This window comes from Fistularia commersonii, chromosome 9 (genome assembly GCF_037954325.1).
Source record: "Fistularia commersonii isolate RoL2024-O1a breed Wild chromosome 9, RoL_Fcom_v1.0, whole genome shotgun sequence".
Taxonomy (NCBI): Eukaryota; Metazoa; Chordata; class Actinopteri; order Syngnathiformes; family Fistulariidae; genus Fistularia; species Fistularia commersonii.
The window spans coordinates 18,332,071-18,351,663 of NC_141292.1; the positions used below are offsets into that span (position 1 = coordinate 18,332,071).

The 19,593-nt window shown below is 47.7% G+C and overlaps 2 protein-coding genes across 3 annotated transcripts in view; one reads left to right on the forward strand and one right to left on the reverse strand.

The window, feature by feature from the left end:
- The window catches only part of il16 (interleukin 16), a 31,669-nt gene extending 19,816 nt beyond the window's left edge, over positions 1-11,853 (forward strand). For both annotated transcript variants that reach the window (XM_086152959.1, XM_086152960.1), the window contains 11 exons: positions 743-915; positions 1,021-1,158; positions 1,260-1,406; positions 4,330-4,390; positions 4,704-5,494; positions 5,621-5,742; positions 5,857-5,983; positions 8,780-8,881; positions 10,275-10,482; positions 11,202-11,327; positions 11,603-11,853. In XM_086152959.1, the coding sequence (XP_086009085.1) occupies positions 743-915; positions 1,021-1,158; positions 1,260-1,406; positions 4,330-4,390; positions 4,704-5,494; positions 5,621-5,742; positions 5,857-5,983; positions 8,780-8,881; positions 10,275-10,482; positions 11,202-11,327; positions 11,603-11,769 (2,162 nt within the window). In that variant the 3' untranslated portion in view covers positions 11,770-11,853. The remainder of the gene's footprint in view (positions 1-742; positions 916-1,020; positions 1,159-1,259; positions 1,407-4,329; positions 4,391-4,703; positions 5,495-5,620; positions 5,743-5,856; positions 5,984-8,779; positions 8,882-10,274; positions 10,483-11,201; positions 11,328-11,602) is intronic.
- Positions 11,854-12,591: 738 nt separating this feature from the next.
- Positions 12,592-19,208, reverse strand: stard5 (StAR related lipid transfer domain containing 5). The gene is made up of 6 exons (XM_086152961.1): positions 18,834-19,208; positions 18,007-18,056; positions 17,272-17,404; positions 13,686-13,803; positions 13,457-13,550; positions 12,592-13,228 (listed from the first exon to the last, which is right to left on the reverse strand). Exons 1-6 carry the CDS (start codon positions 18,921-18,923, stop codon positions 13,078-13,080), a joined length of 636 nt encoding a protein of 211 aa, XP_086009087.1. The 5' UTR covers positions 18,924-19,208; the 3' UTR covers positions 12,592-13,077.
- Between the last annotated feature and the right edge of the window lie 385 nt (positions 19,209-19,593).

Sequence of the window (19,593 nt, forward strand, 5' to 3'; positions counted from 1 at the left end):
GCCATGGTAATTTATACTGTAGACCCAGCCAGGGATATGCTTCCATAGTAACTGATTCTGTAAACTCAGTGAGGTGTGTGCTGGCATGACAACTGAACGGCGACATGTCACTATGGTCGCTGATGCTCTGGATATAAAAGGGATGCGTTGTCATAGCAGCTGATGCTGTGGCTCTAACAGGAATGTATTTCCATGGTAACTGATGCTATGGACCATGCCAGAGTCATGTTACCAAAGTAACTGATAGTGTGGATCTAGAGGGAATGTGTTGCTTGGGTGACACATGCTGTGAGCCAAGCCAGGAACACATTACCATAGTAACTGATGCTGTAACCCAGTGAGGGGCCTACTGGCATGATGACTGATTGGGGGAAATGTCACCATGCTAACAGATGCTGTGGTCCATGCGTTTACACGTTACCATAGAAACTGATGCTGTGGATCTAACAGTATTGTGTTGCCATGGACAACTTATGCTGCAGACCTTGTGGGGGATATGCTGGCGTGGAGACTGATAGGGAAGATGTGTTGCCATGGTAGCCAATGTTGTGGATAGTAACTGATGATGTGGCTGTAACAGTGAGGCATTGCCATGGTAACAGACGGTCCAGATTAGCTACCGTAGACTCTGTGAGGGTCATGGCTCTGCTGCCAGGGTAGTACTGTGTGTACTGTGTCATGTCACCATGGTAACTGATGCTCTTACTGTGTGTGTGTGTGTGTGTGTGTGTGTGTGCGTCAGGGCACAGGCTGGACCCCCTGAGGCGGTATGAGTGTGTGGGCAGCAAGGTGGCGGCGCTGCCGGGCCCGAGGGTCATGGGCCGCCCGGGCCACGCCCACTTCCTCACCCTGCACAACCTCAGCAACACACACCACCACCCGCCCTCCCGTGTACACAGCCTGGACACGCCCAAGGTGATCACACCACCACACACACACACACACACACAAAGACTCCAACATTACACATCTCCAGTGTGTGTGTGTGCGTGTGTGTGTTTGTGTGCGTGCGGTCCACAGGCGCCAACAGAATCTTGGTCCGAAAACAGGCTCTCCGTTCCTGTTTACCCCGACGACGACTACAATGTTCCCTACAACTGCCCCGCCCCTCCCTGCTGTGCTCAGCAGGCCCGGGATCGTCACCTCAGGGTTGCCATGGTAACCCAAACGCGCCCCCCCCCCTGCAGATTTCAATATTAAAGAAAAAATGTTGAAGTTCATCTGAGGGGGAGGAGGTCACTCCTGTTGTGTTTTTGCAGTCCTCCAGGGTGTCAGTGGTTCCTCGCTGGTACCGCTGGCCGGAGGGTGTCCCCAGTGAGGAGGGCTATAATGGGGGCTCCAGCGGTTCCAGCAGAGGATCCCCTGTGAGGGACAGGGACGCGGACCCCGCCTCACCCAACTGCCAGGTACGAAGGGGGTACGGCGTCTCTGCGGACCAGTCGGATAACGCTTTCCTCCCATGTCCCGCCTCTGATCAGCTACTGTTGGCTTCTCATTTTCTCTACTATCTGTTTCCTGTTAGCTGACAACTGCTAGTCTTTAACTACCAGCCATCAGCCGCAACCATTATCTGTTGCCTTTTAGCCCACAGCTAATGGTCATTAGCTGCTAACTGTTATCTGTTACCTAGAAGCCAATAGCTGCTAACCTCTCGTTACTAGCCGTTATCTACAAGCACTTTTGCTGTTATCAGCTAGCTACCAGCCATTAGCTGCCAACTATTATGTGCTTCATGTCAGCCCAGAGCTACTAGCCTTTACCTGTTACCAAGAAGTCAATAGCTGCTAACTTTTAGCCACTAGCTGTTATCTGTGAACACTTTTACTTTTATCGGCTAGCTGCCAGCCATTCGCTACTAACCATTATCTGTTTCATATTAGCCTAGAACTATGAGCCATTATATGTAGCCTAGAAGCCAATAGCTGCAAACCCCTAGCTATTAGGCGTTATTTGCAAGCACTTTTGCTGTTATTGGCTAGCTACCAGCCATTAGCTGTTACATTATCTGTTTCATGTAAGTCCAGAGCTACTACCTATTTCCTCTTACCTATATGCCACTGGTAATAACCTTTTACTACTTGCCATCATATGCTCGCCACTTTTGCTGTCAATGGCTAGCCATTAACTCTGAGCCACTCCCAAGCCTGGACAGATGCAGAGAGTTGCGTCAGGAAGGGCATCTTGTGTCAAACTTTTGCCAAAACCATATATGGTTGTCGAACACACAAACTTCATACAGGATAAATGAATGCCCGGGTTACCGATGACGTCATCGGTGCCAGTAACCTAACGGGTACTTGCGGAAATTGGCCAACTGTGGATGGAAGGAGAGAATGAAGGCGTATTTAGAAGCAGATGGACAAGAGGAAAGGCAAGAGTCTGGGACTGAGAGGGCGGGACTTTTACTGTTGGGATGATGACAAGAAAAGATTTGGTTGACATGATGCAGAAAAGGAACATGGAGATACTGTGGGTCCAGGAGACCAGGTGGAAAGGTAGCAAGGTTAGAAGCAGGTCTTAGGTTGTACTATCATGGTACTGACAGAGGAAAAATGGAGAGGGAGTCATATCTTGTTTAGGCGATGTAATCTGAAGGAGATCCTTGACTGCAGTGACTCTGACAGAAGAAGATGCAGAGGAGAGGGTTAGATGGAGGAGGTGGATTAACTGTGGAGAAGCCTGGAGGGAGCAGCCCAAAGGAGAAGAGGGTAACCTTTAGCTACTAGCTGTTAGCTTTTAACCAGCTGCACTTTTGCAGTTAACTGCTTGCCACCAGCAATTATCTGCTGACAATCATCAGTCACCTGCTAGCCAGCAGCTGCTAACCGTTCGCTACTAGGTATTAGCTCCTAAACATTACTTGTTACCTGTTAGCCATTAGCTAGTAACCTTTAGCGAAATTCCATTAGCTGCCTAACATTACCTATTACATTTTATCTAACATCTGTTAACATTTAACTACAAGCTGTTAGCTGCTTGTACTTTTGCTGTTAATCGCATGCTACCAGCCATTATCTACTAACCATTATCTCTTAACTATTAGCAAACAATTTCTAACCTTTTAGCTACTAGCCATTAGCTTCTACCCATTATCTGTAACCCGTTAGCCAATACCTGCTAAGGTAGCCAATACCTGCTAAGGTATTGGCTAATGGGCTATGGGCTAATGGGTTCTTAGTGCTTGTGCTTCAAGCCAGTGGATTATAACCACGAGCAGCCAGATGTGTTCTGTCGGTGATTGTCTGCTAACCTTTAGGTACTATCCATTATCTGCTCACCATTATATGTTACCCATGGATAGTATCAGCTCATTTTTTACTACCAGCCATTAGCTGCCAACTATCTTATGTTACCTATAAGCCAATACCTGCTAACCTTTATCTATTAGCCATTACCTGCTAACTGTTAGCATCTAGGTTTTTGCTCTCTGTGCTCAGCTACTAACAGTAGCATGCTAATCCCCGTAGATCTTCAGCAGGATCCACAAGGTCCTGTCTAAGATCCCAAGGTTCCTCTTCAGGAACATAGGTGCTGCTGCCTGTTCTGCTTGGGTTCCACGCCTGTGCTCTCAGGGTTCTCCTTGGCTCCTTAGTATCTGTTAGCGTTTAGCTTTTAGTCGCTTTGCCTCAGGAAGCGTGTGCTTTATTTTGAAAATCAGCTTTTCCTGCCAAATTGAGAAGGAAACAGAAGCCCTTCATTTGCACTGCAGTTGAATTACGTTTGCACGACACACACACATGCAAACTCACAAACACACCACAACTTCCTGTTTGAAAGCACAATCAGTGCATCCTGCTTCAGTGCTGAATTCTGTGTGTGTTCATATCATGATCAGTTTCTTGGACTTGTGTTCCTGTTGTGTTCACTTTGTTCATACGTTGTGTTCACACAGGTTATGTTGTATTCACGTTACTTCCGCATAATGTCCAGTTGTTTGTGTTGTATCTACATTGTGTTAATATTGTGTCTATGTTGTGTTCATATTGCTCGCACATTACGTTCATTTTGTATCAAAGATGTGCTGATATTTTCATGTTGTGTCTGTGTTGTGTTCACTTTGTTTGAATGTTGTGCTGATTTCATGCTGTTTCATGTTGTTCATAAGTTATGCTCACGTTGTATCTGAATTGTGTTAATGTTGTGTCCACATTGTATCTGGTTTGTGTCCACGTCATATCTATGGTGTGTTGTCGTGGTTTACACGTCGTTTGAACGTCGTGTCGGTGTTGTGTTCAGTAGTCGACCTGTTGTGCGTCACGTTGTGCGTCTCTGTGAGCGCGCCGTGCAGCCGTGGCTGCTTATTGAATCTACTTCCTGTTGTTCATCCAGGAAGGCGGTGAAGCGACACGGTGCGCAGACGACCCGACCTCGTCCAGCTGTGAGGACTCAGGTAGGACACACCTTGGGACACAGTTGTGCGCTTGCACACACACACACACACACATCGATTACCTTAGACACACAGGGAGTGTGTTTGAACAGCAGGAGTCCATTTCCTGTTTCTCTGTGTGTGTGTGTGTGTATGTGTGAGAGTCTGCAAGTTTTATGTGTGTGTCTGTATGGATCATGTGTGAGTCTGTGTGGCTCTAGGGTGGTCATGTGTGTTTGTGTGTATGTCCTCATCGCTGTCTCTGATTGGCTGCCTGTGTTGCGGAGCAGGAAGTGGGTTTGAGCTGGTTCCTCCATGTTGTCCCCGTTTTCAGGTGTTCTGTTGTGGAGGAGGCCCTGTCTGAGGAGGCAGACCCCTGTGAACCCCTCGGATCTCCTGTCAGATTCTTCCTGCAGCCCACACCCCACCATGAGTCTCGACCAGGACCGGGACAAGGACCAGGACCAGAAGGTCCCGGATCCCGAGTGCTCCCGTGTTCCTCCGGTTCCTCAGATAAACCCTGCTAGTGGAGGTGGGCCCACGGGTTCTAAGCAGGGCCCTGCTGTGGCTCCTAAGCCCACCTGGTTCCGCCAGAGCCTGAGGAGGATTCAGCAGGAGCAGAAGAAGACCTGGAGGCCTCTGGCCCGCTCAGCCTCCTCCTCCACCAACATCTCCATCAAGCAGAAGATAAACTCTTTTGAGATCTTCTCCAGTCCAGAAGGTCCAGAGAAGGGGGACGGGCGCAGACCGGCAGCCCCCAGCACCTCTCTGCCCCTGGTGGAGTCCAGGAGGCCTCCACCCCTGAAGGTCCAGCAGGACCAGGACCTGCAGCCCCACCAGGTCAGTCCACACCAGGAGGTCCAGCATGACCAGGACCTCCAGCTCCATCAGGTCGGTCCACCTCTGGCTCAAAATGAGGCTCAGCCCCTAGAAGAACCCGAGACACCAGCGAGAAGAAGCTCTGTTGGGTCTAATGGTCCATCTGGAACCCGGCTGGCCGGAGAGGACATTCCTGCAGAGGAGGTACCTAGACCGGCCCCAGGTTCAGAACCAACCTCAGATCCAGGGTCCTGGAGAACCCTGGAGGACCAGGCTTTGCTGGCCGTCCTGAACTTCAGCAACCAGGTAACCTAGTAACCAGTTCCTCAGCTCTGAAGGAGTGCGAAGGACCAAGATGTTCTCCTGGTTCCTTCTGGTAAAGACCTGGTTTCTGACATGGACCTTCATCTTCTGTGACCTGTTTTGCTCCAGGTGTCTCAGGCAATGATGTGCTCCCTGTCCGGTTGCCACAGCGACCCCACCCCTCCTGACCTGCCACCCCCCCAGGAGGTCTCCCCCGGCGCCGAAACCCCAGGGGGAAGCTTCTGTGTCAGGTGGGTCATCCGTCGTCGCGGATATGACAGAATATTGGTTACTGGTGGAAACCATGCTGCTTCCAGTCTCGCATGCGTCGCTGATGACATCCCTTCCTGTCTCCTCCCCCGCAGCCTGGCCGGCCTGAGAGAGGGGGGTGCGGAGGGGGCGGAGGCCCAGGCCATCCTGGCTGCTGTCCCGCCACAAGAAGTGGACAGGATGAGGCAGGCTGTCAGCGCGCTCAAACAGGAAAGTCCTCAGGTACTGAGAACAACCAGATGTATCTTCTTCTTCTGCGTCTTCTTCTTCTACCTGGTGGCACCTGAAAGATCAAAGCAAATGAAAAGGACACATGTAACAAATGTACAGTGTAATTACACAGTTATTACACTGTTATTACACTATTATTACACAGTTATTACAATTGTTAAGGATAGTTGCACAGTTGTCCATCCATCCATCCATCCATCCATCCATCTACCCATTGTCCACCTCTTATCCCGGATGGGGTCTTGGGGGCAGCAGCCAGACCTTCCACTCCAAAGACACCTGGTCCAGCTCTTCTGGGGGATCCCCAGGCATTCCCACATAGTCCCTCCAGCGTGTCCTGGTCTTTGCGGGGGCTCCCTCTGGTTGGACATGCCCTGAACATCTTACCAGGGAGATGTTTAGGAGGCATCCTAACCAGGTGGCACCTCATCTGACTTGTCTCCACGTAGAGGAGCAATGACCCTACTCAGAGCCCCTCCCCGATGGCTGGGCTGAGCTTTTCACTCCATCCACCCCATCCGGTCACCTTGAGGAGAAAACTCGTCTCAACTGCTTGGGTCCACGCACTTGTTCTTTTGGTCCACATGCAGGGTTGGCGGTGATGAGCCCAAGGGACAACACGGTTATTACACTGTTATTACACCATTGTTAACAATTGTTGCTGTTATTACAAATTTATTCACTGTTTCTACAAAGGTATTACACGGTACTACATTAATTACACAGTTTACTCACAGTTATTACAATATTATCTCACACTTTTTTACACTATTAGTACTTACACCAGGGGTGTCAAACTCATTTCTCATGACGGGCGACATTCGGCCCAGGTAGATGTCAAGTGGGCTGGACCATTAAAATAATAGCATACTCAGCAATAAATAACCAAAATATCATGTCTTTCCTCTGTTTTGGTGTAAAGAAGTACAAGGACATAAGGAAAATCTTGGAATTTAATGAACAATCCTTTTACTAAACATTTCATGAAACACCTCATATTTCCTCAGACAAAAGTGCAGTTTACTTCTATCATTCACATGTTTACATTGCAATCATGTGATCATGCGATCCCACTGATCGTACAAAGACACAAAACTTTAACAAGTAATTGGTATTGAAAAATATAGAAATGCACTTTAAGATTAAATGAGACTTATAAAGAAAGGGATTTTTAAACCACTTCCACATGTGCATATAAAATCTAAATTGAATCCCTACACCTTACAAACTAAAGAGAGTGCTATGAAATGTGTAAGGATGAGAGTATTTACCTGTCCTGTAAATGTGTAAACTTCATCCATGAAACATGCAAACACATAGAGTACATACTGAAATGTATGGAGTTGCATGAACAGTAGAATTCCGCCATACTAGTTTGTAGTGAAGCTGTTGACTAACATTAAATAGGACGTAGTCCATTTTCCTTTGAAATTCTACACTCTTGATCTACTTTTCTCTGTTTTGATAACGACATTTTGGCTAATGAAGGAGTAGCAGGGAGGTAGAGAACAGGGTGGAATCAATGTCATAACAAGCAGCAGGTGGCGCATTGATAACGTCTGCTGATTGGTCCGTCTCAGAGATGCGGATTGTCTTCTACTCTGACCAAAATAGTGCGCCCCCTAGCGGAAAATTCTTGAATTGCATTTAATTTAAAAAAATAAATCCTTGTCTTTTATGCATTTTTTCACTTTCAAATTATCCTGCGGGCTTGGTCGAACCCCTTTGCGGGCCGTATGTTTGACACCCCTGACTTACACAGTCACATTGACAAAACACACCTTACTACACTATTATTACACTGTTACTACACTGTAACCATGTAGCCATTCCCCCGGCCTGTTGAGCTGTCGAATTGGAGAACAGCTGCAGAACGTGGAACCTCCTTCACCCAACAGGAAGTGAGGCGGTGTGTCGCCACAGTGTCTGTTACCGCGGCGACCGCCTTCACGGATGGAAGGGCTTGTCGTGTGATGAGGGTCACTAATTACTTCCAGACTTCATCTGTGTGTGTTTGTGTTGTCACATCTGGTGTGTGTTTTAAGTGCATGTTACAGTATGTGTGTGTGTGTGAGTGTGTGTGTGTGTGTGTATGATTGCATAAACCCATATCCTTGTGTGTGATGGAGCATTTGGTGTGTCTGTTAGAGATTGTGTTCAACTATGTGTGTGTGGTCCAGATTGTGTGCTTCGGCACGTGTGTGTATTTTACGTATGTTGTTGCATCTAGTGTGTGTGTTTCAACATTTAGTTAGAGTCTTAGAGTGAATGTGTATGTGTGTGTTTGGGTGTGTGTTATAGCATCTGATGTGTGTGTATGTGCGTGTGTAAGATTGTGTGTGTGTGTTTTGTATCATCTAGTGTGTTTCCAGGGATCCATATGTTTTCTCCTCCTGTTTGTCAGTCAAGTTGGGGATCTCTGACCCTGAGGTTGGCAGGTGTCATTGATCAGATATTGATTATCGATTATTGGCCCTTGAATATCACAGGGGTTTAATCTGAAAGTGTTTCTTGTTTCCCCCCACTGGCATGAAGCAGGACTGGGAGGTCATCCTCATCTTCATCATCCCCATCATCTTCATCCTCCTCTTCACACAGACACCTCAAGGGTGATGGAGGGCAAGGCAGGTCTGAGGAGGAGGATGATGAAGATGATGACGATCCGTGACGTCTTCTGGTTCACCGTGTTTCTGATCACCTCTGTATTTTTTCTGTAAACACCTTGAGAACCTCCCGATGTTCCTTACAGTCCAACGGGAACCCCTAAACCCTGCTGTTCTCCTGCAGAACCTGCTAGACATCCACCTGCTGGTTCTTCACAAAGACCCTGGAGCTGGTCTGGGCTTCAGCCTCGCCGGGGGTTCTGACCTGGAGAACAAAGTTCTGACCGTGAGTCCGCATGCCATTCCATCAGTGGAGGGATCAAAATGACAGAAACCGGCAGGTCCATATTAACTCAGTCCACCTTAATCCTGAGACTGCATTAAATTTCAGTCCACCTTAAATTTCTGTCCACCTTAAATTTCAGTCAAGTTAACCTTAGTCCACCTTAAATCTCAGTACCCCTTTAACATCAGTCCACCTTAAATCTGAGGACACCATTAACCTCGCTCCACCTTAAATTTCAGTCCACCTTAAATTTCAGTCCGCCTTATATTTCAGTCCGCCTTATATTTCAGTCCTCTTTAAACCTCAGTCCTCCTTAAATTTATGTCCACCTTAAATTTCAGCCCAGCTTAAACCTCAGTCCACCTGACATCTCAGTCCACCTTAAATTTCAGTCAGGTTAACCTTAGTCCACCTTAAATCTCAGTACCCCTTTAACATCAGTCCACCTTAAATCTGAGGACACCATTAACCTCACTCCACCTTAAATTTCAGTCCGCCTTATATTTCAGTCCTCTTTAAACCTCAGTCCACCTTAAATTTATGTCCACCTTAAATTTCAGTCAAGTTAACCTTAGTCCACCTTAAATCTCAGTACCCCTTTAACATCAGTCCACCTTAAATCTGAGGACACCACTAACCTCACTCCACCTTAAATTTCAGTCCACCTTAAATTTCAGTCCGCCTTAAATTTCAGTCCTCTTTAAACCTTAGCCCACCTTACATTTCTGTCCACCTTAAATTTCAACCCACCTTAAACATCAGTCCACCCTAAATTTCAGCCAACTTAAACCTCAGTCCACCTTAAAACTCAGTACACCTTTAACATCAGTCCACCCTAAATCTGAGGACACCTTCTTACCACATTCCACCTTAAATCTCTAAGTCAGTTTCATTCCATCTTAAATCTCAGTCCCCTTAAACATCAGTCCCACCCTAAATTTCAGTCCAATTTCTGTCTGCCTTAATTCTATGTCAACTTCATCCCCCTTAAACAGCAGTCATAAGCCTCAGTCCACTTTTGACATCATTCCACTTAACATCAGTCCACTTTAAATCCTAGACAGCTTGAAGTTCATTCCAACTTATATTTGAGTAAACACGCTGCGAACATTAGTCACCCTAAACATGAATCCACCTTAAACCTCAGTCACATTTGACCTCAGTCCAACTTAACCCTCTGACAACTTGAACCTCAATCCATCTTAAATGCCATTGCCCTTAAATCTCATTCCACCTTAAATCTCAGGCATCTTGAACTCTCTTCCACCTTGTGAGTCCCCTGAAATATCAGTCCACCTTTAAAAGTAAATCCACATTAAATCTCGGGACAATATGAGCCTTTACATGTCAGTCGCCTAACATGTGATTCCACCTTAAATGTGTGTGTCCCCAGGTCCACAGGGTGTTCCCTGGGGGTCTGGTGTCCCGGGAGGGAACTCTCCAGAAGGGAGACGAGATTCTGTCTGTCAACGGTTGCTCTCTGCTCCAGGTTCCCCACAGTGATGCCACCTCCACCCTTCGCGGGCCTCGTCCCCTCAGGACCGCTGTCATCCTCCTCAGGAGGGGAGGGCACGGGAGGGGACACACACACACAAGTGAATGTATGTGTGTGTGTATGTGTTTGACTGAGTGTGTGTTTCTGTGTCTGTAAATGTAAGTATGTCAGTGTACAGTGGGGTAAAAAAGTATTTTGTCAGCAACCAATTGTGCCAGTTGTCCCACTTACAAAAAAATGATAGAGGCCTGTAATTTTTATCATAGGGATGCTTCAACTATGAGACAGAATATGAAAAAAAAAATCCAGAAAATCACATTATCTGATTTTTAATGAATTTATTTGCAAATTATGGTGGAAAGCAAGTATTTGGTCACCTACAAACAAGCAAGATTTTTCCGGCTCTCAAAGACCTGTTACTTCTTTTGTAAAAGGCGCCTTAGCCCTCCAGATGTTACCTGTGTTTATAACACCTGTTTGAACTGGTTATTAGAATAAAAGACACCTGTCCACAACCTCAAACAGTCACACTCCAAACTCCACTATGGCCAAGACCAACGGGCGGTCAAAGGACACCAGACCTGAACTTTAGACACCAGATAGAACTTTTTGGTAAAAACTCAACTTGTTTGGAGGAGAAAGAATGCTGGGTTGCATCCATGTAACACCATACCTACTGTGAAGCACGGCGGTGGAAACTAAATTCTTTAAAAAAATTTTTTACACATTCTGTCTGTCATAGTTTCAAGTGTACCTATGATGAAAAAAAACAGGCCTCTATTATCTCTGACCTCACAACTCCACAATGTGTGTGTCCATTCCCAGCCCAGCAGGAGGGTCTCCTTTCAGTCGTTTTGGTCAAAGGACCTTCAGGCGTGGGCTTCAGCTTGGAGGGAGGAAGAGGCTCCGCCCATGGAGATCGGCCTCTCCTCATTGGCTGGGTCTCCACAGGTGGGTGCTGATGTCATTCATCGATCATCATTGAGCACTGATCAGTTCCTACCTGGAGGCTCCACATCTGCTGGGAAGAAGCCTTAACTTGACCTTGGAGAATCATTAAAGAACCCTCAAAGAGCGCTGGGCCTCTCAGTGGAGACCTGAGACCTTCCCACATCCTGGGCGAGAACCCTTAACAGACCTTTGAAAGACCCTTCGAGGAACTTTGAAAAAACCCTGATGGAACCTCTGTGTGTGTGTGTGTGTGTGTGTGTGTGTGTGTGTCGCAGGTGGGGCTGCAGCTGCGTTGGGTCTCCAACGGGGGGACGAGGTCCTCCAGGTGCAGGACTCAAACCTTCAGGGTTGGAGCCGCTTCGAGGCCTGGAACCTGATCAAAGCTTTGCCTGAGGGACCCGTTGCCATGGTGATCCGACGGCCTCCAGGAAACCCCGAGTGACACGCTCTTATTCTGAAGGCACACCTTAGAACTTCCTGTGCCCCGACCCTCTGGAGATGAAAGGAATAAAGTCTTTGATGTCCACGCCGGGTCGTTCTTGTCCTCCATATCAAGCAAGATATCAAAGGATGGGGTCATTAGACGGTCTTTCATCTTCTCGAACCTCAGGTTCCTGAACGTAGCTCGTCTGTTTCAACATTGGACAGTCGAGCTGTCAGTCAATCAATGTGACAGCCTTTGATCTCTTAAATGAATGATTTTCAAAATATATTCAATTTAATCCGTTGCTTTCTTACATTCAATTATTTACTTTTTATTCAAACCTAATTCAGCAAAATTAATTTCTATTATCTAATAGATTTATTCCTAATTTTATTACATTTTTAGATTATTTTTTTGATTGAACATTTTAACGATTTAAATATCAGTAAATTAATTTTTATTTAAAAACATTTCTAGTATTTTTGACTTGATACTATTTTTAAATTTCATATTTTTATAGCTCACTGAGGTTGATCTTCATCGCTCTCCTCCTCGTAGTCCCATCCAAAGGCAGAAGAACGTCACCATGCAGAAACAGGAAGCGACTGCTGCCAATACACGAAGTAGAAATCACCTTGTGTCGTTTCGCGGGTCCCACGTTCCAACCAATGAGACACGAGGGCATAGCCACAGCGACCAATGGGGGGGTTCCAAGGTTATTCAAAGGCCTTTGACTGGAGCACCTCCACCCAATGGAAGGTTATTGTATCAAAGGCTAATTTGGACCAACAGTGAAGGCATTGTCCAGTCAGGCTGGAGAGTGACATATGACATCACTGGTTAAAGATGAAAGGGCTTCGGTTCCTTTATTTGCCTAGTCTACGATGTGCGGTTGGGTGTTATTACAACATTATTACCATGTAATTACAATGTTAATACCGTGTTATTACAACGTTAGTACACCGTTACCACTGTGCCCTAGACAGACAAAACCACAGAGAGGGAAAGTGTAACCAAGTACAAGTACAAGTAGGAGTACTGGGTACTTTAACCACGCTCTTGGAGTAACTGAGGTGAGAAGGTTGACTGGAAACTTCTCGCTTCCCTTAAAATACGAGTACACCGGATATCCCGGGTACTCAGGAGTACTCGGTAATGAGATTACTCCGGCTTCAGGTCCAGGCTGGCCGACCCTGGGGTCAAAGGTCAAACCGAGATCCACATAAGACATGCATGGGGCCGTGCACGTGAAGGTGTGCACGTGAGTCAGGGAGGAGGTTGGGTTGGCCCGGGTTGCCAGTTCCAGAGGGAAGGTATCTCCTCCGGTCAGAGGTCCTTCAGGGACCTCACCGCCTTAGACAGGTTGACGTAGAAGTCGCTCATGCTGGACGGAAAGAAGGAGTCCACCACCGATCGAGGCAGAAGGCCGCCCAGGTCTGTCTGGAAGAAGCTCACCACCTGGGTGCGGTTGGGGTCCCTGGACAGGAGGACAGGAGAACGGGTTCTGAGGGTTGGAGGAACCCAGATAACATGGAGAAACCCCTAACCTGCGAGTTACCATTCATGACCAAGGGTCTCCAGGGAACCTCCATGAGTTTGGACAGTTAGGACTGACCAAGAGAACATGGAGACTCCACTTCTCCTGTGAGAAGGAAGCATGTGTCTGGTGTCTGTGTGTGTGTGTGTGTGTGTGTGTGTGTCTCACCCAGCCACTGGGATGCAGATGCAGCCACACGGGTGGTTGAAACCCCTCACATATCCAGGCTGGGGGGGGCAGGAGGGATGGAGCACGTTGGTGGCTGCAGATACACACACACACAGTTCTCTATCTGTTAATCTGTGACACACACTAATCAATAATCTATATCAATTGAACAACTGGTGACTTCTGAAATAACATGTCTACACACACACACACACACACACAGACCCACCATTGGAGGACACGGCTCCGTCCTCATGTCTCTGCACCAGGATGACGTCCACGAAGTCCCGTGGTGAGATGATGCCCATGGCTGCAGACGGGGTCACCGTCCTGCACACTGACACGTCCTGGGGTGCATTTGCGCACAAACACACACACACAAACACACACACCTAAACACACAAGGCCAAGAGGGGGCAGAGTACACCTGAGCCTGTCACTGAGGGGGCTGTGGCTCTATTAGTTGTAAGTTAGGGGGCGTGGCTTATTAGTTGTCCCTGGGGATTTGGAGCCAATCATCTGTCACTCAGGGCGGAGCCTGCCAGCTCTCACTGAGGGGGTGGAGCCTAACCCCATTCACAGAGGGGGAGGAGCCAATCAGCTGACACTAGGGGGTGGCGCATACCAGATGTCACTGAGGAGCGGGGGTTGATCTGACAGGACAGCTGTCAATCGTCCAACTATCCACCGCTACCGAGTCATCGGTGGGCTGTGGGAGGAGAACGGACACCCTCGAGAACACAGGCAAGAGAACATGCAGAGAAATAAAAATTAAAATAATTAAAAAATTTTAAGTGCAGCGTCCGGGCGAAACGGGCTAGTGTCTCCCTGATGACTGGTACCGATGACCTACAGGGTACCAATGGAAACTGGGCTCCTGTAGGTCAAAGAAGGAGAGGAGGAAAGTGGGTTAGGAAGCAGAGAAAGAAGAGGATAGACAAGAGTATGGGACTGAGAGTCGTCTTCTTCTTCTTCTTCTTCTTCTTTTTTCGGCTTTTCCTGTCAGGGGTCGCCACCGCGAGTCAACTTTCTCCATCTAACCCTATTCTCTGTATCCTCCTCTCTCACACCAACTACCTTCATATCCTCTCTCACTACGTCCATAAATCTTCTCTTTGGCCTTCCTCGAGACCTCTTGCCTGGCAGCTCCAATTCCAGCATCCGTCTACCAATATATTCCCTATCCCTCCTCTGTACATGACCAACCATCTCAGTCTGGCTTCTCTTACCTTCTCTGCAAAACATCTAACATGTGCTGTTCCTCTGATGGACTCATTCCTGATCCTCTCCATCCTGGTCACTCCCAAAGAGAACCTCAACATCTTCATCTCTGCAACCTCTAGTTCTGCCTGCTGTCTTTTGGTCATTGTAACAGTTTCTAGTCCATACATCATCGCTGGTCTCACCACTGTCTTGTACACCTTTCCTTTTATTCTGGCTGAAAGTCCTCTATCACATAGTACCCCTGACACTTTTCTCCACCCATTCCAACCTGCTTGGACCCGTCTCTTCACCTCTTTTCCACAGTCTCCGTTGCTCTGGACTGTTGACCCTAAGTACCTGAAATCCTTGCTCCACACCCTGTAGCCTCACCGTTCCACCTGAGTTCCCCTCAATCACACGCATATATTCTGTCTTGCTGAGACTAACTTTCATTCCTCTCCTTTCCATAGCATACCTCCACCTCTCTAGATTTTCCTCCACCTGTTGTCTGCTCTCACTACAGATCACAATGTCATCCGCAAACATCATGGTCCATGGGGATTCCTGTCTAACCTCATCTGTCAGCTTGTCCATCACCATTGTGAACAAGAAGGGGCTCAGAGCTGATCCCAGATGGAGTCCCACCTCCACCTTGAACTTCTCTGTTACCCCTACAGCACACCGTACCAGTGTCTCACAGCTAGCATACATGTCCTGCACCAGTCTAACATACTTTTCTGCCACTCCAGACTTCCTCATACAACACCAGAGCTCCTCTCTTGGCACCCTGTCATATGCTTTTTCTAGGTCTACAAAAACACAATGCAGCTCCCTCTGGCCTTCTCTGTACTTTTCTATTAGCATTCTCAACGCAAATACTGCATTTGTAGTACTCTTCCTAGGCATGAAGCCATACTGCTGTTCACAAATGCTGACTTCTGCTCTCAGTCTAGTTTCCACTACTCTTTCCCATAACTTCATTGTATGGCTCATCAACTTTATTCCTCTATAGTCGCCACAATTCTGCACATCCCCTTTATTCTTGAAAGTAGGCACCATCACACTTTGTCTCGATTCTTCAGGCATCTTCTCACTCTCTAAGATCCTGTTGAATAATCTAGTCAGTAAATCTACCGCTGCCTCTCCTAGACACTTCCACACCTCCACAGGTATATCATCAGGACCAACTGCTTTTCCACTCTTCATCCTCTTCAATGCCTTCCTCACTTCACTTTTACTAATTTGTGCTACTTTGTGGTCTACAATAGTCCCCTCTTCTACCCTTGCCTCTCTTTCATTTTCCACATTCATCAGCTCTTCAAAGTACTCTTTCCATCTTCCCATCACTCTTCTAGCATCTGTCAATACATTTCCCTCTCTGTCCTTAATCACCCGGACCTGTTGTACATCCTGTCCATCTTTATCTCTCTGTTTCGCCAACCTGTATAGATCATTCTCACCCTCCTTACTATCCAACCGAGCATACAAGTCATCGTACGCCCTTTGTTTTGCCTTTGCTACCTCAATCTTTACCTTATGTTGTATCTCCCTGTACTCCTGGCTGTTCAGTCCTTTCAGTATCCCACTTCTTCTTTGCTAACCGTTTTCTCTGTATAAACTCTATTCACTTCCTCATTCCACCACCAAGTCTCCTTATCTACTTTCCTTCCAGATGATACACCAAGTACTCCCCTACCTGTCACCCTGATAACATTAGCTTTTGTAGTCCAATCATCTGGAAGCTGTTCCTGACCACCCAGAGCCTTTGTCAACTCCCTCTTGAAAACCATACAACACTCCTCCCTTTTCAGCTTCCACCACTTTGTCGAGGCAGAGCTAGAGGTTGCAGAGATGAAGATGTTGAGGTTCTCTTCGGGAGTGATGAAGATGGATAGGATCAGGAATGAGTCTATCAGAGGAAACAGCACATGTTAGATGTTTTGGAGAGAAGGTCAGAGAAGCCAGACTGAGATGGTTTGTTCATATTGGTAGATGGATGCTGCAATTGGAGCTGACAGGGAGGAGGTCTCGAGGAAGACCAAAAAGAAGATTTATGGGCGTAGTGAGAGAGGATATGATGTTGTTGGTATGACAGAGGAGGATACAGAGAATAGGGTTAGATGGAGAAGGTTGATGCGCAACCCCTGAAGGGAAAACCCAAAAGGAAAGGAAGAAGAAATAAAAAAAGTTTTAAAGATTAACTAAAACAAACAAAAAAAAAAAACGAAAATACATAAATATAAAAAAGAGAGGGGAAAAAGAAAAAGATGGGTTGGTTTGGCTCTGGGGTCGGAACGGTTGTCCTTGGGACCAAACATTCCTGGTCGGATTCCCGGCCTCCCAAAGCCTGTTGTTGAGCAAGACAATGAACCCCTCGCTGCTCCCCTGAAGTTGCTCAGCAGCTACCTTCTGCTCAGGTGATGGTTCAGTGCGGCAAACATAAGCTGCTGCATAGAGAACTGACCGTGGTCTACGTTCTCCAGCCAGAGTTCTCATTTAAGGGTTTATGTCACGGAGAGAACCCGATTGGGACGGCCCCAAAAAAAACCTTCCTACTGAAGAGGTTTTCTGCCCCTCCCCCAGTGGCAGTGGAGAGGCATAGGCGGTCTCACCTGGGTGATCTGCTCCAGCAGCTGGAACTTCCTGACGTTGTTGTCCCACCGGACCCTTAGGCCGTCGGGCACTGGGCTCAAACACTCCCACACCCGTGCTGGGCTGCCAGTCACCACGCCCTCACCACGGTACCTGAGGGGGCGGAACCACAGTCAGGGGGCGGGGCCTCAAAGGACGGGGGCTCACCAAGGACGACCACACATGGACAAGAACCGCACAAACACACACAACCTGGTCCGGCCCTGTCAGAGGTCGGTAATCTCTGCCGTTTGTGTGTGTGTGTGTGTATATAAGTGCATGAGTTTCAGTGGGTGTTTGCATGTCAAAGTGTGTGTGTATATGTCTTAGTACATGTTAGTACATGTTTGAAGGTGTGTGTATGTGCATGAGGGTCTGTATAAGTGTGTCTTAGTATGTTTGAGACAAACACACACACACACACACACACACACACACACACGGGTTAGCACGTGAGACCCTGACGTACACACACAAATACTGTACATATACACACTGTGTCTAAGTATGAGTGTGAGCCTGAATATGTGTGTGTGCATGTCTGTCTTAGTATGTGTCTGTATCAGTGTGTGTGTGTGTGTGTGTGTATCAGTGTGAGTGTGTCTCAGTCTGGAATAGTGAGTCTAGGTGTCCGTATGTGTGAGTGTGTGTTTCTTGGTTGAGGGATCTGTGTGTGTGTGTGCGACTGCAAGCAGAAGACAGCAGCGGTTCCTCACACGTTCCCAGGAAACTCTGAAGATGGACGCCAGGACACAACCACGTCCCCCTGGAGACGACAAGCATCCGCCATGACATTATCCACCTGCTAGTTGGTACAACCCACTTTTACAAGTTAGGTAAATATTCTATACCTGTGGAAGAGTTCATTTTACCCTGATATATTGCCACAGTTACAGTAAATACTCTACAACAGTAACTTCTAAAAATATAATAACTTATACTTTAATTAATACCTCATGGGGATATTCGTTCTCTGCAATTAACCCATCATGGAAGAACCATGAGCAGTAGGCTGCCATCCATCAGCGCCAGGGGAGCAGTTAGGGGTTCAGTGTCTTGCTCAGCAACACTTCGACACACTAGGAGGAGCTGGGAACCAAACCCGGAATGTTCCGTTTCCGAAGATGACTGCTCTACCTCCTGCCCCACACCGCCACCAACTTATGGAAGAGGCCATTTTACACAATGTATTTCTAGAGTAACTGTATTTTACCGGGTGTATTACAAGAGTTATGGTAAAGTCAAGTTTCTCAATTCGACTCGAGATTTACAGGAGTTACGGTAAATCCAGTTCCCTCCAAACCATCATGTGTATTACAAGCGTTACGGTAAATTCGTCCATCCCCTCTTTCGATGTGGTGTTTTATTTTATAGCAGTTACGGTAAACGCGGTTATACCCAATAAATACCCGATAATCGATTGGATTTATGGCAATCACGTCCGGACTTGTGCCACGTCACATGATCCCGTGGCCCCGCGTGAGGGGGTTCCCCGGGGAACGGCGTGTTCCCGGTTCTCCCTCCACCCCCACCTCCGCCTTACCGACTTCTTGCAGACCCTCCAGCCGGACTCGTCCCTCCGGTAGCTCTGCATCCGCTCCGCCGCTGCCTCTGCCCGCCGCTCGTACTCCATCGTCCGTGGTGACGTAGTGGCCGGACCGGACCGGGACGGGAAGATGGGGTTTACCGGGACTCAGGTGCGGAGTTAGCGGCTAGCAGCTAACGGCTAGGTACAATGAATGGGCTGCAAGCATCGTCGTACAAGCTAACAAGACGGTGAGGAGCGGAGTAGGGGGGGGGGCACCGGTCAGCCAGAAACCGGGAACCGACTTCTGTCGTTACACATCTGTCCGGTGCGGGAGGGGGGACACCGGGGAAACGGGGCGCATCTGTCAAAGGAGCCGGTGGGGAGGCTACTTCCGGGGACAGCCTTTTCACAGTGGGAACCGGAAGCACGGGGGGCTCGTGGATGGGGGCGTCAGACTCAGCGGCTTCACGTAGTGGCATGTCGCGCGCTCTCCACCGCCGCACTTGGGTTTTATTCTGAAGGCGTCCCCGCCGGCGGCGCCAATTGGCTTCCTTGCGCCGCCAATCACCGCCCCTGTGATGACGTCACGTCGACCCACATTTTGATCAATCAGTGCCGAGTCAAACGTACGCCCTCCCTCGAAGCTGATTGGCTCGTTGGACTTCCGGTATGTCAGCTGATAATTGGTTTGTTTACAGTCCTATGGTTACATACAGCTGTAATCAGCTGGATTTCCTTCAAGACATTCATGAGAAAAATTAAAAGTCATCATACA